The sequence below is a fragment of the Talpa occidentalis genome, unplaced genomic scaffold (assembly GCF_014898055.3).
Source record: "Talpa occidentalis isolate TD23 unplaced genomic scaffold, MPIMG_talOcc4v2.1 talOcc4.7, whole genome shotgun sequence".
Taxonomy (NCBI): Eukaryota; Metazoa; Chordata; class Mammalia; order Eulipotyphla; family Talpidae; genus Talpa; species Talpa occidentalis.
This window is the reverse complement of record NW_023605083.1, coordinates 41,400,880-41,421,918: the sequence shown is the minus strand read 5'-3', so window position 1 is coordinate 41,421,918 and position 21,039 is coordinate 41,400,880. Positions and strand designations below refer to the sequence as shown.

General features: G+C 39.5%; 1 protein-coding gene across 6 annotated transcripts in view; it reads right to left on the bottom strand.

Annotated features, from left to right (window-relative positions):
• GDA (guanine deaminase) overlaps window positions 1-21,039 on the bottom strand; it is a 178,210-nt gene that overhangs the window by 16,175 nt on the left and 140,996 nt on the right. For all 6 annotated transcript variants that reach the window (XM_054689573.1, XM_054689574.1, XM_054689572.1 and 3 more), the window contains 7 exons: window positions 15,731-15,902; window positions 10,857-10,944; window positions 7,797-7,902; window positions 5,922-5,949; window positions 4,671-4,778; window positions 3,200-3,307; window positions 1,051-1,148 (listed from right to left, as the gene is read on the bottom strand). In XM_054689573.1, coding sequence (XP_054545548.1) covers window positions 1,051-1,148; window positions 3,200-3,307; window positions 4,671-4,778; window positions 5,922-5,949; window positions 7,797-7,902; window positions 10,857-10,944; window positions 15,731-15,902 — 708 coding nt within the window. The remainder of the gene's footprint in view (window positions 1-1,050; window positions 1,149-3,199; window positions 3,308-4,670; window positions 4,779-5,921; window positions 5,950-7,796; window positions 7,903-10,856; window positions 10,945-15,730; window positions 15,903-21,039) is intronic.

Below are 21,039 nucleotides of genomic sequence, written 5' to 3'. Positions count from 1 at the left end.
TTTGGCTACTAGAGGCTACTGTGCCCTTATTTGGGAAAGGTCAGACATTCAAGGGAGTTAAAGCCCCTCACTTTTACACACCAGCCCTCCACCAATGACTGATGGCTGTTGGGTAAAATGACCCTTAGTGATGCTTCCTAAGATCACCTCCTAAATAAACTAGTTGGACGCAAATCCTCAAACCCTCTCTCTCCATCTGCTTCTTCAAAAACCCCAAATAAGACAGTATAGAGTAACCATCAAAAAAAAAAATCTAGCAGAAACTACATAAATATGTTGAATGACTCTATGAATGATTTACCCCAACCTGCCTCTAAGGGTGAGACCTTCTGTTCTGGTTAATTAGCACCAGAAATGAGAGGAGCTTTCTTAATTCTGAAGCATGGATCCTTAACCCAGCACCACCCATGAATGAGAACCATGGGGTCAATGTATTACTTGAAATAAGATGCCAATTTTTCATAGGTTAGCTTTTTTCTGAAGATACCAGCCATAGTTTTCCTCTGATTTCCCTGATGCAACTATGACTTTTCAAAAGGTTAAGAACCAGTAACAAATAAGATTTTTGTATATTGGGGATTTAAACTAGGACAAGGTCTGCTGTGATCTGGCATCCTATTGTGTAGGGTCCTTAGTTCTAGCAGCACAACCTCCTTCTTAGCGGTCGTGCATCTCCTTTACTTTGCACAGCACAAAGTAATGGGCGGTGAGTGCCCTCTCTCAAATAGTGAGCTCTCTACATAGTGAGCATAGTGGCTGGCATAGTGCTCTTTCAGTCCTTTGTTGTATATTTTGAATGCTATTGGCCTTGAACTCTTTCTGTTGTATTCCTATGTCCTGTTTTGTGCAACTCAGAAATTTTTAAGATATTCTGCAAAAAAGGGCCCACTTTCCCCTCACCTCAACATGGTCAGCATCTATCTATGTATTTCCTGAACCAACCAGACATAAGCACAGGAAAAAGATAATGGAGGAATGACCAAGAAAACAATATTTGGCTGCTGATTTGCAACCCACACATCCATCATCTACCAGTTACTGCCTACTTACGATAAGTTAGAGTTGGGACAATGCGAGATGGATGCTCCTCGTTCTCTGAAAGTGTTCAGTTCTTCTGCTGAGAGGTAGCAGCCATGTGCCATCACTGTCTAGAGAGAAGAGTGTTTTATGTGGAGTTTACCACTTCTAACTGCTTAAGTTAGTCTGCAGTCCCAGCAGATATTACAGGTACAGACAGAAGTACAGATAGAAGCTGTGACATGGCGTTAATCATCTTCACAAGTACATTTATGATGATCTCTATGTATAAAATCACTGTGTACAAGTTATGCCTCACAAGAGACCTGTAAAAACATTGATTATAAGTTTCTTCAAATTTGTGAATCTTATCTTTTTAACTTTTTGAGCTATGAAATAATGATTGGTCCAGGTGATCTACAGCATAGGAAATTGATCCGTTCAAAGATATGATTTTATCATCTCCAGTTTAGAAAATTTTGTCAAGTTACTTTCTTCTCTACATGGTGAGCAACAGGTGCAATTGTTCCTATTCTAATGAGAACTTTCTAGAAGTAAGCTTTCCTTTCTTAGTCCACGGAAGCTGTTGGAGCAACCTGAAACAAGCTATTCCGTATTTCTGCTCCTGTTAAACAATGGCACTGGTGGTCTTGATGCCAGTAACCAAATAAACTTTAACTCACCTATACAACGTCATAAAAATTAGAAATTATGAAAACTTATATAAGCACTAATATAGAAGGTAAAATTGATCTAAGAAGACTGAGGAGATGTAAGACTTCTCTTAATTTTAGTCTTGGAAATATTTATGGATTTTCCCTATATGACTTTACTCTTTTAAACTTCTTTGTCTATCTGTACAAAACCAGTATGTAAATAGCCTTTTCCTTTGGGAGGCAAATTTAGTGACCACAATATTATCATTAAGATGAAATTATACTCTCCCCTGTGCAAATAAAATTAACATGTGAATTGAAGATTAATTTGTAAATCATATGGAGATATATGTGAAGACAAATTTCAGTGTAGCATTTACAAGATGTATGCTGCATATGCATTTCAAATTAGTTATATCCAGATCTCCATTCATCTAGTCCCTACAAAGTTATCTGCTGCAGTAGTTAAACTCTCCATACAGTTGGTATATTTCATGGAAGGTCAAGGCCAATGGGCATATGGTTGTAATGAGGCCCCTCCTCATAGTAACTTTCATTAACTTAAAATTGTTCAATTATAAAAGTAATGCACATTTTTTCCCCAAAGCAATCTCAAGTGTTTAAAAGTAAAAAGTTGTGCATGCCCCCTCAGGAAGTTACTTTTAATATTCAATGTATATCTTTTAATATTCATTGTATATCTCCCAATTTTTGCTAAGTGAGCATACCCATAAACAGACACACATACATCAAACAACGTTTTGCAAACATTCTTACTTGTAAGCCTGTAAACTTCATTTTGTGTGACTGTTGAATAAAATTCTAATGATATGAGTTCTATAATTTAAACAATTCCCTGCTGACAGACATTTTTTAACTTTCATATGCAATTAACATTCCCATTCATATTCCTTTCAGAATAGATCTTTAGAAATGCATCTGCTAACTCAAAGGAAGGCATATAATCCATTATTTTAATGGCTACTGACAAAATGTCCTTGGACCAAATGACATTCCCACCCTCAATGAAGCAAAGAAGTCTTCAAATTTATGGGCTGGGATGAAACTTCAGTCTCATTTTTAACTCTACACACACACACACACAAACACACACACGCACACACCCCACATGCACACCCATACTCTGAGCTTTACTCTAGTTTGGAAATACCCACATGCCACAGAAGTCTGTTTATAAAGTATACCCTACTTTAATTTTTATTTAAAAATTTATTTTATTTATTGATGCATAGAAGAATGGGGGTACAGGCCTCTGGTGAGAGGATTCACCAGAGACAGAATGGAGAGCAGAACAGGAGGATTGACTGAAATACACTGCTGAGGGGAGCAGTAGGCAAGACAGGAGAGGTCTGCTATGCCATGTGGGTTAGTTCCTTGGCTGGGGATTGAACTCATGCTGCAGTGGCTGGCAATAACTTGATAGTGGTGAGATTTAATCCCTTGCACCACCAGGGAGGCCCAGTATACCCTACTTTATATAAATTATGTCATGATATACAATTTACCTTATTTGTCAGAAGATTATTTTTATCATACACATCTGTGTAGTTTTTATAACTAGGGAATAAATTTTTCACGGCTTCAACCTCATCACGATTTTCACTTATATGGCTCTACAAGAAAAAAAATATTTCAAAATTTTAATGTAAAATACTATTACAAATTATGCTTCCTATCACAAAATGGTGTGGATGGTATCCACTTTCCTACCTAAGGAACCATATAGAAAGACAACAAAGAATATATGCATGCTTTATTTGCAACCTATATCATATACACTGTAACATATGCATTACCAAAAATCTATGCACATCATGAACATGTTTGCTCTTCAACCAAGTCTTTTCAAATTCCAAACTAAATAAGAATGAATTAAAAAAAAACTGTACTCTAAGATATGTGTTGGCCAGGATATGGAGAAAAGGAAATCTTTGTGTCTTGTTGGTGGATTACTAAATTTCTACCAGCTTTCTCCATTTACCTCATACTCCTTAATCTATCATATTCCTCCACAAGTGAGCATTTGCTATTAAACCTGCATAGAAGTGCTCAATTTTTTTCTTTAGGTCTTCATGTAAAACTTATACTAAATTTATATGCTTTTCTCTTATTAGTCTTAGTCAGTTTTATTTTCAGACTCAATCAGGGACTCACAGGTCCTTCCCCTACATTTGTGTGAGAGTGAGTCAAAAATTCAAACATCACAGACCACCACCACCAACAATAATAAAATTGGCAGTGATAGGAATATTTAATAAGCCCTAAGAATAAAAATCTTAAAAAACCACAAATACCCCCCACTGTACAAAACGATAAAGAATCAATGTTTTGCCTTTCTCCTAAATTGTTCTCTTTTATAAGACAGTCAACTCTCAATAGGGAAAATTTTAGTGCAGTGTGTAATGAAGCTTGAATGGGGGAAGTGGCACTCCAACTCCCAATTTTAACCCAGCTGGAAGCTTTAAAAAGTGTTTTATTCCTAAATGGCAACAACTTAATGACAAAGTAAAATATACTTTTTTGTTCCTGATTTTAATTTAAGAAACTCGGAACAAAAGGGCTTTTAAATGCATTTTTGTAAGGTGGAAATTAGGTTCATTTTGCTTTTCCTTGCTTTTCAAATAATAGGTGGTTTCTCCAAAAACGAAGGACTAGAACACCGAAAAAATATCGAATCAAAGACAAGTAGGAATGAAACACATTAAATGTATCCCACAGAAAATAGGTAACCAGTCTGTCACTGATCTTGCTTTATTACTTATGATGTCTTCATCTTACCAAACCTGATCAAGGAAGATGGGTGGAAAACCTTCAAAGGAAACTCAGTGTCTTACCTGAAAAAGAAAAGAATTAGATTTAGGTGATGTCTGTCCTATCCTCTGATGCTATTCCTGGATGAGATCTTATTAGAAGGACTAGAGCTTGCTGGATTTTAGTCCTGGAGATCTGGACGAGGTACAAGAGAACAATACCCACCTGAACATGCAAATCGTGGGTCTTTGCAATGTTTCCAAGTTCACCCATCAAAGTCTCAGAACAGGAAAGGCTAAATCGTGGTGTCACGATGGGCTTCACTCTAGAATACTGGAAATCATTAAAAAAAAATGGACAAGGAGACAATGGGTATCATGATTGCGTAGCATACCCCCAAATGCCTATCATATGACAAGATGATATGCCTTCATTTAGGGGGACAAAGCTTCATTCTCAGAGTGGGATGAAGTGTTGGGTTTTATGGAAATGGCTCATGGCTGAAAACAAAGAAGAGTCTATTGCATAACAGTAAGTTCAACAGACGATTTGTCCCAAATGATAGACATCGCCTCTCCTACATCCATATGAAAGCTCAGACTAGTCCTATACTGGATGGGTTTATGAAAAAAATTGGGAGTCATAAAGAGTAGCTTTCAAGGAAAGAGTTGGGGAGACTAAAAGTGAGGTGGTAGCCTATTCGCCTTTATCCACCCTGGGAGGTATGCTGGTCATGGGCTCCCTGAGGGCTGCTTAGATGTGGGATTGGTGTTGATATCACCTGAGGTAAGGGACCAAGGAGGAAGAAGACTCATAAAGGTATACACAAGCTCCATTAAGTCCCACATAGTTTTCCCAAGATGGGATTGATAGAAATTCTGGCTTTCCTATGGTTTCCAATCTGAACTCAAAAGATGACAAGGCAAAGATCTTGCTTGCCAATCTATGAGCTTGCACAGTGGAGCCATGAACCAGCCTGCTGAGGGTGGAGACAGGAAACAACACTGCTTCCAAAGGCTCCCTGGAGCTGAGGCAGTGCAAAGGGGATGCTGAGCTGGGTGCTTGCAGGCCATGTGATGTGCCACACATTTGTGGACCAAGGCCACAGGTGCTGGGGCATCAAGGCTGGGCACCACCTGTGTTTCAGACCAGACTAAGGGCCAGAGGCCACACCAAACCAGGCCACAATCTCCAGCTGCTACCAATTTGTCTACAGCCACAAAGCCCTCTTCCCAGAGACTAGTTCTGTGAAATTAAAGCTTCCAAAGCAGTGAGAGGGAAAACCACTGAGAAAGCAAAAAATGCCTGACCTCAATGAACTGAGTTGATGGGTCCACTGTGAAAATAATTTAAGGTACAAGGAAAATATTTCATACTAGAAAAAGTCAAATGTACACAGACTAATCTCTACAAACAATTTGGTAGCCAATCCTACAATGAACGCAATCCAAAACCAAGCTGCGCACATTCACTTACATTCTTTTGAAGCATTTCTGACACAAATCTGAAATAAAGCAACACATGGGAAGTTAGAAAATTTAGACATTTTCAAACAATTTTTTAAAAGGGTGAAAACATGATCCTTATATGTTCTAATTTCCCTGCAAACATCTCAAACACAGCACATGTTTCACCACTGCTAATTAAAGATTAACAAGTAGTAATTACTCTGCTTTCTCATTTGCAGCCAGAGAGATGGAGTGCAAAATCACAGGGAAAGGCAATTTTGTCATGCAACATCAGCTGCGCTGTTCACGTGTATTCCCACAGTACTCAAGCCACTGCACTGGCTTAAGCTCTGTTTGAGGAAATAATGCCATAAATCATGCTCTGTGGCTATTACAGCCATGAGCGTGCACTCATCTAGAGGCGTTGAGAAGCCATGGGGCCCTCTACTCCTAATTTCCCAAAGTGGAAGCTACTCATTCACACAATATGATTATATCTAATGGCAGAATCCTACAGGGCATGAATATTGGAGTAAGGCAAAAGAAACAGACCAGAAGTGGTTGCGAAATGCATGGTGATGACGGCAGTGATCTGCACAATTACATCTATAGGGATGGTGGTCTCTGGAGAGTCTCTGACATGGATATTTCTGCCTCAGTTGAAACTATTGGGTTGTTGGAAAAGTCATGATGTATTTTTTCTATGTTTTGTTTTTTTTTAAAGATTTATTTATTTATGTATACAAGATTTATTTATTTATGTATACATTTATTTATGTATACAATTTATGTATACAAGTACAGGCCAGAGGTGTGCAGGGTGAAAGGATTCACCAGAGACAGAGTGGAAAATAGAACAGGCAGATTGACTGAAATACACTGCTAAGGGGAGCAGCGGGTGAGTCAGGAGAGGTCTGCTATGCCATGTGGGTATCTCCCTGACTGGGGATCGAACTTGTGCCGTAGTGGCTGCAGATAGCTTCACAGGTTGCGTCTCAACCCCTTGCGCCAACAGGGAGGCCCTTTTTCTATGTTTTCTATGCAAAAATGTGTCATGACTTTTCTAACAACCCAATATTAACTAGCTATCGCTTCCTGCTTTCTATAGTCTCCTGCCTAGCCATAGTGTTCCTTTGTTTCAAAACAAAATGAGAAGTAAGTTTGACTACGAGCACAAACACAGACTGATGAAAAAGTTGAGCATGTGATCCATGTTAGGGGGAACATGTGTGCTTCCTCAACTCTGCCCCCCCTTTTTTAGAGAACACACAGGTGGAAGGAGGCCTGGAGAATGGAGAGAAGCTGGACTTCCAAAAATTGCATCAGAATAGGTTAGGTCTTGGAGAATATTTAAACCTAAAGAATTTTCTTCTATAGCTCTTAGATGTGAATGAATTCCTCATCAGATCTCATGGTACCATGATAAACCATTAAAGAAATGTAGAAAAATGATATACTTGTTCACTAGAACATCTCAACATTACATACAAAGAATATAACAAAAGCTCATGATCTCAGGAAATCGTATGACCTATAATCAAAAATAATTTAATGGGCAGGCCACACACTTAAGGCAAATCAATCTACAGGAGAAGCCAAGATCTTTACTAAAGAATAGGTAGAGAGTAAATCATTGCCTTTAAAAAAAGAATCCTTCCTTTTACAAGAGATTGTACCCTCTGGCTCCTATAACAACTTGCCAGAGGATTTTAAAGGTAATTTGGTATATACAAATTGTATTGATGTACATTGTTTATTTTAGAACCACACCAATCATACAAAGTTGGGCAAAACTACACAGTGACATCCTACCTTGTTCAGAAAGATTTCCTGTCTCCATCTCGAACCCCCACCCCCTTCAGTGTGGCAGGAATGTTCAAAAGACAAATATAAATGAACATACCTCTCAGTCTCCTTGATTGATTCCTCAGTGGTTTCCTTGTATTCCGGAACAGTGTCATTCAAATCCATGCAGACTTTGCCCACAAATGCCCGTTGCCCAAACTTATCTGTGAGGCACAAACAAAAAGCATCTGAAGTCATGTTTCTTACCCAAACTATACTTTCTCAAGCCTTTTAAAAAAATATTTATTTATCAATGCATACAAGAACTGGGGTATAGGCCAGATGTGCGGGAGGGTAAGAGGATTCACCAGAGACAGAGCAGGGAACAGAACAGGCAGATCGACTGAAATACACTGCTGAGGGGAGCAGCGGGCAAGAAAGGAGAGGTCTGCTGCACCACGTGGGTAGCTCCCTGGCCAAGGATCGAACTCTTGCTACAGTGGCTCTGGATAGCTTCATAGGTTGCGTCTTAACCTCTTACATTTTTTTTTTTTTTTTTTTTGTGGCCTTGGAGTTGCTCAGTCTTTCTATGCCTTGGCTATGCTAAATGTTAAATGGAAGATGATGTTGATATCTAACTATTCAAGTTGTGGTGCAACCTCTTACATTTTTAAATAAAGCCATAATGAAAACACAAGAATGTAAAAGCTCATCACACCTTTTAAGAACAAAAGCAACAACAGGACCCCTCTAAATTCTGTAAATGTAAAATTTTTTCCATTGATTCCCTATTCCTCTGATTACTCCCAGGACAATGGGTATTACCTGTTCATACTTTAAACTCATATGTGCCCCGTGTCCAATGCTATGAGCAGAGTTGCAAGGAATGTATTCAATAATGATAAAAAGTGCTTGGCTCATATGATTTAGAGAATACACTGCTGGTATTCTTTTTTAAAATATACTTTTTAGGGCCTCCCCGGTGGCGCAGCGGTTGAGCGCTGGGTTGCGAAGCTGCCCGCGGCCTCTGCCGCGCCCGTTCGATCCCCGGCTGCTCCCCGGCCACAGGAGGAGGGTCCCACATGGCGCGCAGACCTCTCCTGCAGCCCGCTGCTCCCCTCAGCAGTGTACTTCGGTCCTTCTGCCTGTTCTGCTCCCCGCTCTGGCTCTGGTGAATTCTCTCACCCTCCCGTGCTTCTGACTGTACCCAGTGCATGTATAAACAAAAACAAACAAATAAATAAATAAATAAAACATGCCTCTATAAAAAAAAAAAAAGAAAAAATAAAATATACTTTTTAATTTATTTTTTCGGGTAGAAGAACTGGGGCATAGGCTAGAGGTGCAGGGTGTGAGAGGACTCACCAGAGATAGAGTGGGGAGCAGAACAGGTGGATTTACTGAAAGACAATGTTAAGGGGAGCAGCAGGCTAGACAGGAGAGGTCTGCTGCGCCCTATGTGGGTTAGCTCCCTGCCTGGGGATTGAACTCAGGCCACAGTAGTGATAGCACCGAGACTTAATCTCTAGGCCTCCAGAGAGGCCCTGCTGTTATTCTTAACTGCAGTAGTATTATACATTGAGAATTTTACTAAGTCCTAATAGCAGTTCTCAGCACTAAAGAACCTCATCTTTACTAGCAGTGCTAGAGGAAATTAGCCCAGAAAAGTGAAGACATGGGAAATGCAATTTTTTTACATCTCCACCTCTGCCCTAAGAGTCTTTCAGAAGTCCCGCCCTCCTCCTGTAATGTATTTCACCTGGGCATCAAATTATTTTTCCTTAAAGCATCATGGCACAAAACTCACCTAGTCCAAAACCTTCTTTCAGTCTTTAATGCACATCAGATCTCTCCAGGCTGATCGATCCCATCAGTCTGGCCTCCTCCCTCACCATGCAATGAATTCTGTCTTTTAGCTCAGCTACAATGTTCTCTGCTTCTTGTATCTACTGTGGATATGTTTGTCCTCATAGTTGTGGACATGTCATTTTTCCTATTTCAATGACATTTTTCTTTCTCAACATTTTATCTTCCCTTCAAAACCCAGTTACAAGGCCCCTTCCATGAATTGTTCACATAGGTCCATTTCTGGCTTCTGTCTGTCTCCTCTCAAAGCAGAAATATTTATTTTCAGTGTCATCCTTTAGACATTTGGCATAACTTATCTTGGCCAGCAAACCAACATCAGCTGATATATTTACTGAGTACCAGCTATGTTGCAGGCACTGTGCTGGGTGCAAGTTTTGGACTCATCAATTTAAATATAATCCCAGCTCTGTTAATTAGTTGTGTGATTTGGCCATATTATGTAGACTCTATGAGTATCAGTTTACCCCTATATAATATGAGGATATGATTAATCACTTCTGAAGGCAGTTTGCAGACAAGTGATAATCCGGGTATAGCTCTTTGCACAATGCCAGGCATCTAGTAAGAACTGCCCTCTTGGGGCCTCCCTGGTGGCATAGGGGTAAAGTCTCAGTGCTATCAAGCTAGCACCAGCCACTGCAGCATGAGCTCAATCCCTGGCCAGGGAACTAACCCACATGATGCAGCAGACCTCTCCTGTCTCGCCCGCTGCTCCCCTCAGCAGCGTATTTCAGTAGATCTGCCTGTTCTGCTCTCCACTCTGTCTCTGGTTAATCCTTTCACCCCCCACACCTCTGGCCTATACCTCAGCTCTTGCATGCATAAATACATAAATCTTTTTTAAAAAGTTATTTTTTTTGCCCCTAAAGTTATTAATCAATGCATGTAGTTAGTAAATCAGTTGATTCTGTCTACCTCCTCAAGGGCAGGGACTATGTTCTGTTTCATTGTGTTCTCAGCATCTAGCACAGTGCCCTGGGTCTAGTCAATACCAAAGATGTCTGTTGATTATAATAAATTGTTCCCACAACTAAAATTAGCTGCTCCCAAAAGTCCTACATTAATTTACAAAATTCAAACCCACACACATCATTCTGAAACCAAAAACCTTAAGTAAGGACTCAAATCACTTTAACAGAAAGCATTCAAGGGCCACTGAGATACACAGACACCTAGTTACTTGCGGGAAATGCAACACTCAAATTCTAGCAAATGAAAGGTAGGACTGCTCATAAGTGTAAGTCATGGCCAGGCACAGTCTGGTGTTCTTTGCTTGATGTGCCCAGAAATCAGGCTTTCATCTCCTCACCTGTAATTTCCGCAAGGAGCAGAGATGAGTCAGTGTGAATTGTTCCAAAGTAGCAAGCTGTGGTTGTTCCATTCTTTAGCGTTCTCCTCTAAAAATAAATCACAAAAACCATGAATCATGTGTGCCCAGAAAAGTCACATGGCAAATAAAGATGAAAATAGAAAACTCATTTTTAATTTTAAAATGTTTTTATTTAAAGTTATGCCATCTTGATATGAAATACAGTTAAGGTAAATGGCAAAACTATTTATATCCTCAAAAACATTTCTGGAGGAGAAGTGGATAGTTTTGATTTCCTAGATTCACACAGTTCTGTGTTACAGAACTCATAAAATGTGATGCTAATTCATCCTTATTTTTAGAATTATTTAAGGATGTCCAAACTTTATTGCATCTGGAAAAAATAAATGAGATCTTTCTACCTCTTACAAGGTAAAATTAGTCAGCCAGACTTAAAGTTCAACCTGGCAGACTGGTCTCATATATCCACCTTCCTTAGAAAATTTCTACTAAAATAACAGTAAAGGAACACAAAATCTATTAACCCATGAGAAGAACATGAGAGGAGACAAGAGCAGAGGAAACATTTCAACATCTTCTTGGATGAGAACCTGGAATCAACTTGAAAAAAGAGAACCAAGTGGTTGTTAACAAGGAATTGGCTGAAAGTCTGCGTATAGATAGTTAAACTGTGGTTGTATCCTTTTCCTCCCTGTTGGAATAAACCAACCACCCTTAACTTGCCCTTTGAAGAAGAGAGTCAACCTTTGTAGAAATCAAATAACATTTTGAGGGTATAAACCAAAAGGACAAGTGAGGCATAGACTGAAAAGAAAAAAGAAAATCTGACTGCCCCTTGGCATCCTTAGCCATCTTGCCCAGAATGGCACATGTACTACATCCACCACTGCTGGCAGGACTGAAGCATTTGCTTCTAGAAGATGAATGGCTCTAGAAGAATGATGTGCTCACAGTGACGCTTAGGATCCACTTAAAAGGCTGTCCCCTGCCTCACTGTTCATCTTTAATACTGTTCATTAGCTAATAAGTCCAACCCCAGCCCAGAGCTTCCAGTCAATATCTGAGGGCAACGCTCATCAATATGAATGTACGTGTGCAAGGTTTGACAGACTCTGGAGCAGAGCTTCTATCAAGTAGAGGGCAAGAGAAAGAATCTGAAAAAACCTTGAAGGAAACAAGCAATCTATAGAGTCTGAAGGAAGCTTGATTTAAAAAATAACGCTACGACTAATCTACTTTAAAATTCCTACCTTGGTATTAAATTCAGTGTTAAATCCAGCATTTCTAGTTTAATACTGTATTCAGAGTAAAATTAAGCATGATTGATAAAAAAAATAACACTATGATTATTCAGTGATTTCACTCCTAGGAATCTACCTGAAGGACACAAAAACACTAATTTGAAAGGAAACTCACACTTCTATGATTATTGCTGCACTATTTACAATAGCCAAGATATGGAAATAACCCAAATGTCCCAAAATAGATGAATGCATCAAAAAGCTGTGGTTTATTTATACAATGGAATATTATTCAGTGATCAAAAAAGACAAACTCATGCCATTTGTGGCAACATGGGTGGGATTAGAAGGGATTATGCTAGGGCCTCTCCGGTGGCGCAGCAGTTGAGCGCTGGGTTGCGAAGCTGCCCGCAGCCTCTGCAGCGCCGGTTCGATCCCCAGCCGCCTGGCAAGTGTCCCACATGGAGCGCAGATCTCTCCTTCTGCCCGCTGCTCCCCTCAGCAGTGTACTTCGTCAGTCTGCCTTCTCTGCTCTCCCCTCTTTGGTGGATTCTCTCACCCTCCCACGCTTCTGACTGTACCCAGTGCTTGTATAAATAAATAAATCTTTAAAAAAAAAAAAAAGGGATTATGCTAGCCAAAATTAGTCAGAAGAAAAAAGATAAATACTGGGTGTTCTCACTTATATGTAGAATATAGAGAAACCAAACAAAAGGTCAAGAAAAAGTCAAAACTAGCAAGCTGACCATAGAATTGAGGTATACAAAGGCGGGGAGAGAGGGGTAAAACAGGGGTGGGATGAACACAAGGGAATATTGTGATAGTTTATGGGTGATATGGTAGTGGGAGAACTATGGGGACTACAAAGAAGTAACAAATATTAATTAATTAAAAATAAAACAAAAAATAATTCTATAATTAACATTCTCAGAGAAATAAGATATTGCACCCACAAAGCAAGAACAAAATGTTACAAAAATCAGAGAATAAGAGCTCTCCAAAAGTGAAAATTTCATAAATGGATTTGGGAAGCTAACCTCAGATGCTATCCTATAGATTCTACTCATAAGTAGCTGCCTGAGCATCTCCTTCATTGCCATGGGATGTCTTGAGTTCAGGGACAGGTTGTAGTTAGCAAATCTCAACTTTCTAATTTTTAAAAATTTTATCTTTTTTTTTATCGAGAGAACTTCAGGAGTAGAGATTTAGGGGTATAAATTCACACCTCTTCAGGTATTTGTTACCTCACCATACCCACCACCCAAAGCACCCAGAATCCTCCATCACATTCCCCTGGTTCTCTCCTCACTTTAGTCCCCACTCTCCATCCTCCCTCTTCGGTAGCCTCAATTCTACAGTCATATTTCTAGGGTTTGTTTTTGTTTAGTTTTACCTGTTTTTTTGTTTTGTTTCTTTATATTCTAAAATAAGTGAGATCATTCACTATTTGTCTTTCTCCTCTGACTTATTTCACAGAGTACAATGCCCTCCAGTTCTATCGATGTTGTTGCAAATGTCAGGATTTCACCTTCCCCCAACCCTTTTTTTTTTAAATAGCTGAGTAGTGTCCCACCGTGTATATATACCAACTTTTCCTTATCTACTCATCTGACTTTGGGTACTTAGGTTGTTTCTAAAACATGGCTATTGTAAATAGTACTGCAATGAACAAAGAAGTGAATGTATCCTTTCTTATTACTATTTTTGCTTTCTTTGGCTAGATACCTAGGAGCAGGATTGCTGGATTACATGGTATATCTATTTTCACTGTTTTGTGAAACCAGCGAGGCTGGACCAGTCTATATTCCTTTCAACTTTCTTAAACAGGTCTCAACCATATCCTTGACTTGTCCAGCTGGTAAGGTATTTGGTATGTTCATAATCAGAGATGCAAAGGATGTATGCACACAAATACTTGTCAATAATCAAGCCCTCTGGTATAAGAAATAATATTTATGGAGTACTGCTTGAAGGATATATAGTTCTTGATATTTAACTCTCTAAATATAAAATATTGATATCTGGAATTTTTGATACTATAGCACCTTGATAATCTATATTCTGATAATATAGTATCTATATATTAAGTATTGTTGGGATTTTTTTTTAAAGAAAATCAGTATTGGGAAAGATATGCTTTATCTTAACAAGGTGTCTTGGGTCTTTTTAATCACACACACACAGTGTAAATTACAGAAATGATTTCCACTTCTGGGTAGATAGCTAGAAACTTTAAGCCAATTTTGCAGCAAACTAACAAGCACATGAACTAATACAAACATTCACCTTTCAGTTTTATTTTATTTTTTCCTCCCCCCTTTTGTTCCTTTGCCATGAGTTCCTGACTCATTTTCTTCTGCTGTATACTATGTAATTTTAAGAGCTATCAGACTCTTTTTGGAATAATGAGAGATATAAATAAATTTTAAGAATAAAAAGGTTTTTGGTATAGTTAACACAATTCATTAACACAATGCACCAGCAACTTCATACACAGCTTTAGTCCTCAGTTTTTCTGGTGTCATGTGGATGCATGCTAAATATGTAACATCCACAATTACACTGAATTTATAATTGAGGCAAGTGAATAAATGTTAGCACTTGCTTTTACTCTTTAAGGCTAAATGATGCAAGACCAATGTAAATGGCAGAATGGCTAGGTCACACTTTGACGCCTGTTACATTGTCACCACTACACACAGCCAACACCTTCGCAGAAAATCTACCACCAAGGCCAACTGAAGGCAAGTGTGTTGAGTGACAAATGAAGTAGTCAGATAAAGTATTTTCAGCTTTAATACTTAACTACAAAAAGTTGTTTCTGGCTGCTGAGTGGATCGGGCATAGGTTTAGTGCAGAAAGAATTTATTTTCTTGAAAGAGTGGAAAGACATTTTCAGAGTATTTCTTGGTAATATATAGTTGGCACAAACCATAGCCAGGGTTCACTGAGCTAGCTCCATAGCTCCCCCTAGTGGTGATCGTGCTCTTCACAGTTCCACATGCCCTGCAATATGGGTCAACCTATTGTCCTTCCTTGTAAAGTTACCAAAAACAATGTGATATCCTTCTGAATGCAATTTGAAATTTTTATTTTAAATTTTCCTGGATAGTTTTTCAAGAAAACACAGAGATATTTTACCATCTGTCAGGCACTATTCTAAGAACTTCACAAATATTTATTTGCTTAATTATCGTAACGATCCTATGAAGTTGATACTATGCTGTGGTTTTTTTTTTTTTTTTTTTATAGATGGGTAACATGCATTAAGAAACTTTCCACAGGGTTTTCAGCTACTCCATATCATCGCCAGAACAGCATATGGATTGACAGAAATAGGAGAATACATATGTGCATTGAACTGACATTCAGTAAAATAAAACACAAGAAGTAAAATAAAGAGAAATGGATTCTCCCTTCGCTAGCAACAAACTATGCTAGGTGAGGTAGTCACAAATTCACTGGGTTATAAAGATGTGGGGAAAAAAAGAAATCTCTGTAGTCCATCCTAAGCTTAATTGCCTATATTTTACAGTTTAACTCTGCCCAAAGAAGTAGATGTTCCTATAGATGACAGGATATAAGACCCCAACACTCACAGCGGATACTTACAACAACTCTTGTATATACTTCTTCTGCAAAGTCGAGTTTTTGAAATCTGTGTTCTGTGGGAAACGTGTACTTGTTCAGCCACTCCAAAAGCGGCAGATCCACATTACTCCCAGCAAAGAAATATTGAGAGGCATGGATGTGAGTATCAACCAGCCCAGGCATGAAGAACTCACTGGAAATTAAATAAGAAGAAAAGAATTTAATAACATTAAATTTGCCATATCTTTAAATCACATTTTCTCTTGACAATGATTTAATTATTCACCCCACACAGGTTTAGAGCTGATGCAATCAGATGACTGTAACTTTTATTATTTAGAGATCAGGAAACAAACACGAATAAAGCTCTCCTGGAAAGATACAGCTCCTAAGTTTGAATGGTCAGTGTGAGGCTAACCTAAGATGATGAAAGCACAGCACTGAGAAGAAGCAAAGTGGTTTATGCACAAGAGATGAGTGAAGACATGATTTTATCCTCTGACTTTGTTCTCACCAGTGAGGACAGGGAAAAAGATGGGAAGGGAGATCTTCAAACTCCTAGAGGTGGGCTGAACAATTATACACATGTCACTATTGATGGCAGATGAGAAACAGAGAGGCTGCAATTTTAGAAGCAATGGTCATCTGGACCTTGGCTGATTGCAAATTATTCTAAAGAACTAATTCAGTTCACTGCTGTCTAGTATTTAATCTTATCCAAACATACATGTGTTAAAGGATAATATGCACTGCTACCTCCATCTCCCTGAGTTAATATTAAGTCTATTTTTATATGCATAAGGAATGTGAACTCAAAACTTGGTATAATAAAGTGTCCCTTGTGTTACCAATTCAAATGTATACCACTTACATGGAGGAAAAATGAAACTGTGGGTATCTATAAATGTCTTACTTTTTAAAAATGAGAATGAGTGGCCTCTCTGGTGGCACAGGGGTTTAATCTCACTGCTATCAAGCTATCACCAGCCACTGCGGCATGAGTTACCCCAGCCAGTGAGCTGACCCACATGGTGCAGCAGACCTCTCCTGTCTCACCTGATGCTCCCCTCAGCAGTGTATTTCAGTAGATCTGCCTGTTCTTTTTTTTTTTTTTAAGATTTATTTATTTATTCATACAAGCACTGGGTACAGTCAGAAGCGCGGGAGGGTGAGAGAATTCACCAGAGCCAGAGCAGGGAGCAGAACAGCAGAAGGACCGAAGTACACTGCTGAGGGGAGCAGCGGGCGGCAGGAGAGGTCTGCGCGCCATGTGGGACCCTCCTCTAGTGGCCGGGGAGCAGCCGGGGATCGAACCAGTGCTGCAGAGAAAAAGATCTGCCTGTTCTGTGCCCCACTCTGTCTCTGGTGAATCCTCTCACCCCGGCACCTACACCCCAGTTCTTGTATGCATAAATAAGTAAAATGAATCTTTTTTAAAAAATGAGAATGAGGAATGGTGGTGATGATGATAATGATGATGTTGAGAGCAGGTAATGTTTACTCAAGATGTGCATGGGTGGGCACTGGGCACAGCATGCCATGTGCAACTTCTTATTTGTGGGATGTAGTTTATAACAGGGGATATCGATATATTCTAAACTCAGATTTCCTGATAGAATTCAGGCCCCACCCAACGCCAGCTGTGGGGCATTCAACATGTTATATAACCCTACCATGACTCAGTTTCCCCTTATGTAAAACGGAGATAATACTAGCACAATAAAGCTGTTGTGGGGATTGAGCCAGCCTGTAGAAAAACAGTGCCAAGATAGTGGAAAGCACTAAAAACATATTAGTTGTTATGATGATTCAATATTCACAACAAGCCTAACAAGCAGTGTTGTTAGTTTCATTTACATAAGAGAAAAATGAGGTTCAGGAAATTTTCACAGATTTTAAAAAACTGTCATTCAAATAGTCAACGCTGGGATTCAGACTCAGGCAGTTTAACTGTAGACTCAATACCTTTAGTCTCTACCCTCCTTGTCATAGAACTGCTAAATCACACTGTAAATAAAGAACAGTGAGGACCTGTAAATTAGGCAACCTAAAGAAAAGGCAACAACGTAAGGGCAGGCAGAGAGGAAGGATGAAAAACAAATTCTTCTTAGGTACTAGACACTGGCCTTTCCAGGACTCTTTATTCTTGGAGCTCTTACTATCTCCTTCACCATGAGATGAAATGGCAGTGTGACTTCTTCACCTAATTGAATTTGTAGTTTCAATTGTTCAATTAGATACTATTTCTCAAGTATCTATTATGTTTAAGGTACTCTACTATGCCTTGTGGGAAGTCCAAAGAGAAGTTGAACATTCTCATCCTCAGAGGTTATTGTCTAATTGAGATTAGGAGTGAGGAGTGTGTGTGTGTGTGTGTGTGTGAAAGAGAGAGAGAGAGAGAGAAAGAGAGAGAGAGAGAGAGAGAGAGAGAGAGAGAGAGAGAGAGAGAGATTGAGGAAAAGGGTGTAGATTGGTCAAATTAATAAAGGTCTCAACTAGCAAATTGACTCCTGTTAATTTACCTAAGTGCAATGAAACGTGTTTTAAAAAGAATTGTAGGGCCTCCCCTGGTGGCGCAGCGGTTGGGCGCTGGGCTGTGAGGCTGCCTCTTCGGTGCCCATTCGATCCCCGGCTGCCAGCGGGGGTCCCACATGATGCGCAGACCTCTCCTGCCATGCCAGCTGCTCCCCCAGCAGTGTGTTTCGTCAGTCTGCCTGTTCTGTTCCCCGCTCTGGCTCTGGTGAATTCTCTCACCCTCCTGTGCTTCTGACTGTACCCAGCGCTTGTATTATTAAATAAATAAATCTTTAAAAAAAAAAAGACTTAATTATAAAAAATTGTAACCAATTGTCACTGAAGCTTTATTCATACTAGTCTCAAATAGAAACATACCAAATATTCACCAAAGGCAAAAGGGTTAAACTGTGGAATATTGATAAAATGAAATACTATTTGGCAACAAAAAAGAATAAACTCCTGATAAAGACAACAATGTGGATGAATCTCAAAAACTTAGGGTTGAATGGAAGAATCCAGACAAAAAAAATATATGCATATGAATTATTCCATTTATGTAACATTCAACTACAGGTGAAAGTAACCTATGTGATAGAAGTCAGACAGTGACTGCCTATGAGGGACTAGGGAGTACCCTGAAGAGGAGTGCCGAGAGAAAGACAGGTGGTATGAGGGAACTTTCTAGTTTGATAAGAATGTTTTATATCTTGATTTGTATGTTGGGTCCATAGGGGTGTGTGTGTGTGTGTGTGTGTGTGTGTGTGTGTGTGTGTGTGTGAGTGAGTGATTGTACATTTAACAAATTATATACCAAAGATTTGTGTATTTTGCTATATAAAAATGTTTTCTAAAAAATAATAACAAAAAAGTGTTTTTAACAGAATCAACTACTCAATTTAGATGCATTCGTTATTCTGTAGCCAAGAGGAAGGGGATCATGAGGATATTAGTTTTTTTTTAATTTTCTTTGGCAGAACTATGACATATAAATCAGGTTTAGAAAGATGTATCTAGTGGTGAAGGGCATGTGTTGAGAGACTCCTTCTACCTCCCAACCATGAGATTTCTGAATAAAAATGTTGGTTATGGGGACAGAAAGGGCAAAGATAAATACAAGAGAAAGAATTTGATCATCTATTAGCTCTAGGGAACACAAGAAAGGAACAAGTCACAGTGAATTTTTGAGCGTGTAAGGCTGTAAATATAAGCACAGAGAATTTAGAAGAAAAGTCCCTTTGGAGGGAGGGCTAATGTCACAGGAAACCTGGAGTCAAAGTGTTCAAAAAAGCAATTGGAAACGTGAGATATCACAAGAGTTAAAGATGGGATTTGGATCAGAGTGTCTCCCTGTATAGGTAACCCTAAAAGTTGGGGGTGCCAGAGATTTCTGTGAATAAAGACCTCTACTCAGGGAGTAAGACTGGAGAAGGTCTAGGCAGTGTCATTGTCAGGAGGCTTGGGACATGGTGGGGGGCCTTCAGGGGTTGAGGACAGCAGTGTAGGGAGGGTTTTACAATGGAGGGCAGGAGTAATCAGTGTCAGAAATTTTAAGGGTCAAGGCTGAAATGAATGGTCTCAAAGGCTCCTGTGAGCTCTTACTTTTAAGCAATAGTTGGGAAGGCACCCAATTCCACATGTACTCAGTCCTTCATTATGTAAGTACTGAGAGATTCTCTAGTACATTTAGTTACTGTCCTAGGTGCTGCTGAGGAGTCATAGACACGAAAGACAGGTGGTAGAGAAAACCCTGAGCAGACAGAGAGCTCCCTTTGGCATTCTTTGGTAGTGAAAGTTAGAATGGTAATGTAAAGATAAAGTGAAAGTCAATTTTATTTTCCATGGAGAATCCTCAACAAGTTCTTAAGGTAGCAGAGGTGAAAGAAGTTAAGGAGATAATTGACCGAACAAAGTTTGCAAAGGAAACGGAGGAGCAAAGATTAATTGCATCTGAAGTGCAACTTTTCTCCAGAAAAACAAGCCATCCTTCCTAGGCAAGAGGAGGCATTGTGAGGGTCTCCCCGGTGGCGCAGCGGTTGAGCGCTGGGTTGCGAAGCTGCCTTTAGCCTCTGCAGCGTCTGTTCGATCCGCCACCGGCGGAGGGTCCCACATGGCGCACAGACCTCTGCTCCCCTCAGCAGTGTACTTCATCGGTCTGCCTGTTCTGCTCCCCGCTCTGGCTCTGGTGAATTCTCTCACCCTCCCACGCTTCTGACTGTACCCAGTGCTTGTATAAATAAATGAATAAATCTTAAAAAAAAAGAGAAAAAAGGAAGCACTTTGAAATGTTTATTACCAGAAATAGTCATGTAATCAAGGTTATAGTCCAGGATTTATTACAGAATGTGGACTGTGCAAGCTGCATATAGATTAGAGGTCAGTGTGCCCAACAACTCATTTTACTGACAATGTGAGGGAGGTCAGGAAATTCAGCCTGATTTTCAGACAAGGAATTCACTAGTGGCCCAGTCAGGATTAGAACTGAGTTCTTCACTCAAGATCTCACTCACTCAAGGTATAACCATCAAAAGTCAAACTGCAGACACTTCAGAAATGGGGCTTAGAGGCAGAAGAAGGTGAAAAAGCTCTCCTTGCTCCTGCTTTTTAGCTTTCTTCTTTTCATTTTACTCACTTTCATAATTGCCTTAGAAAACCTCAACTTTCCCCAAATAAAAGCCATCGCTTTCATATTCCAAGCCTGCAGACTACAACAGCACCTCAGGAAGAACAGTATGTCCATAGGTATACTTATTAAAACATCCACCCACCTTTTAACTAAATGGACAACGTTAATAAAAGCTCTGCCATCAAAACAC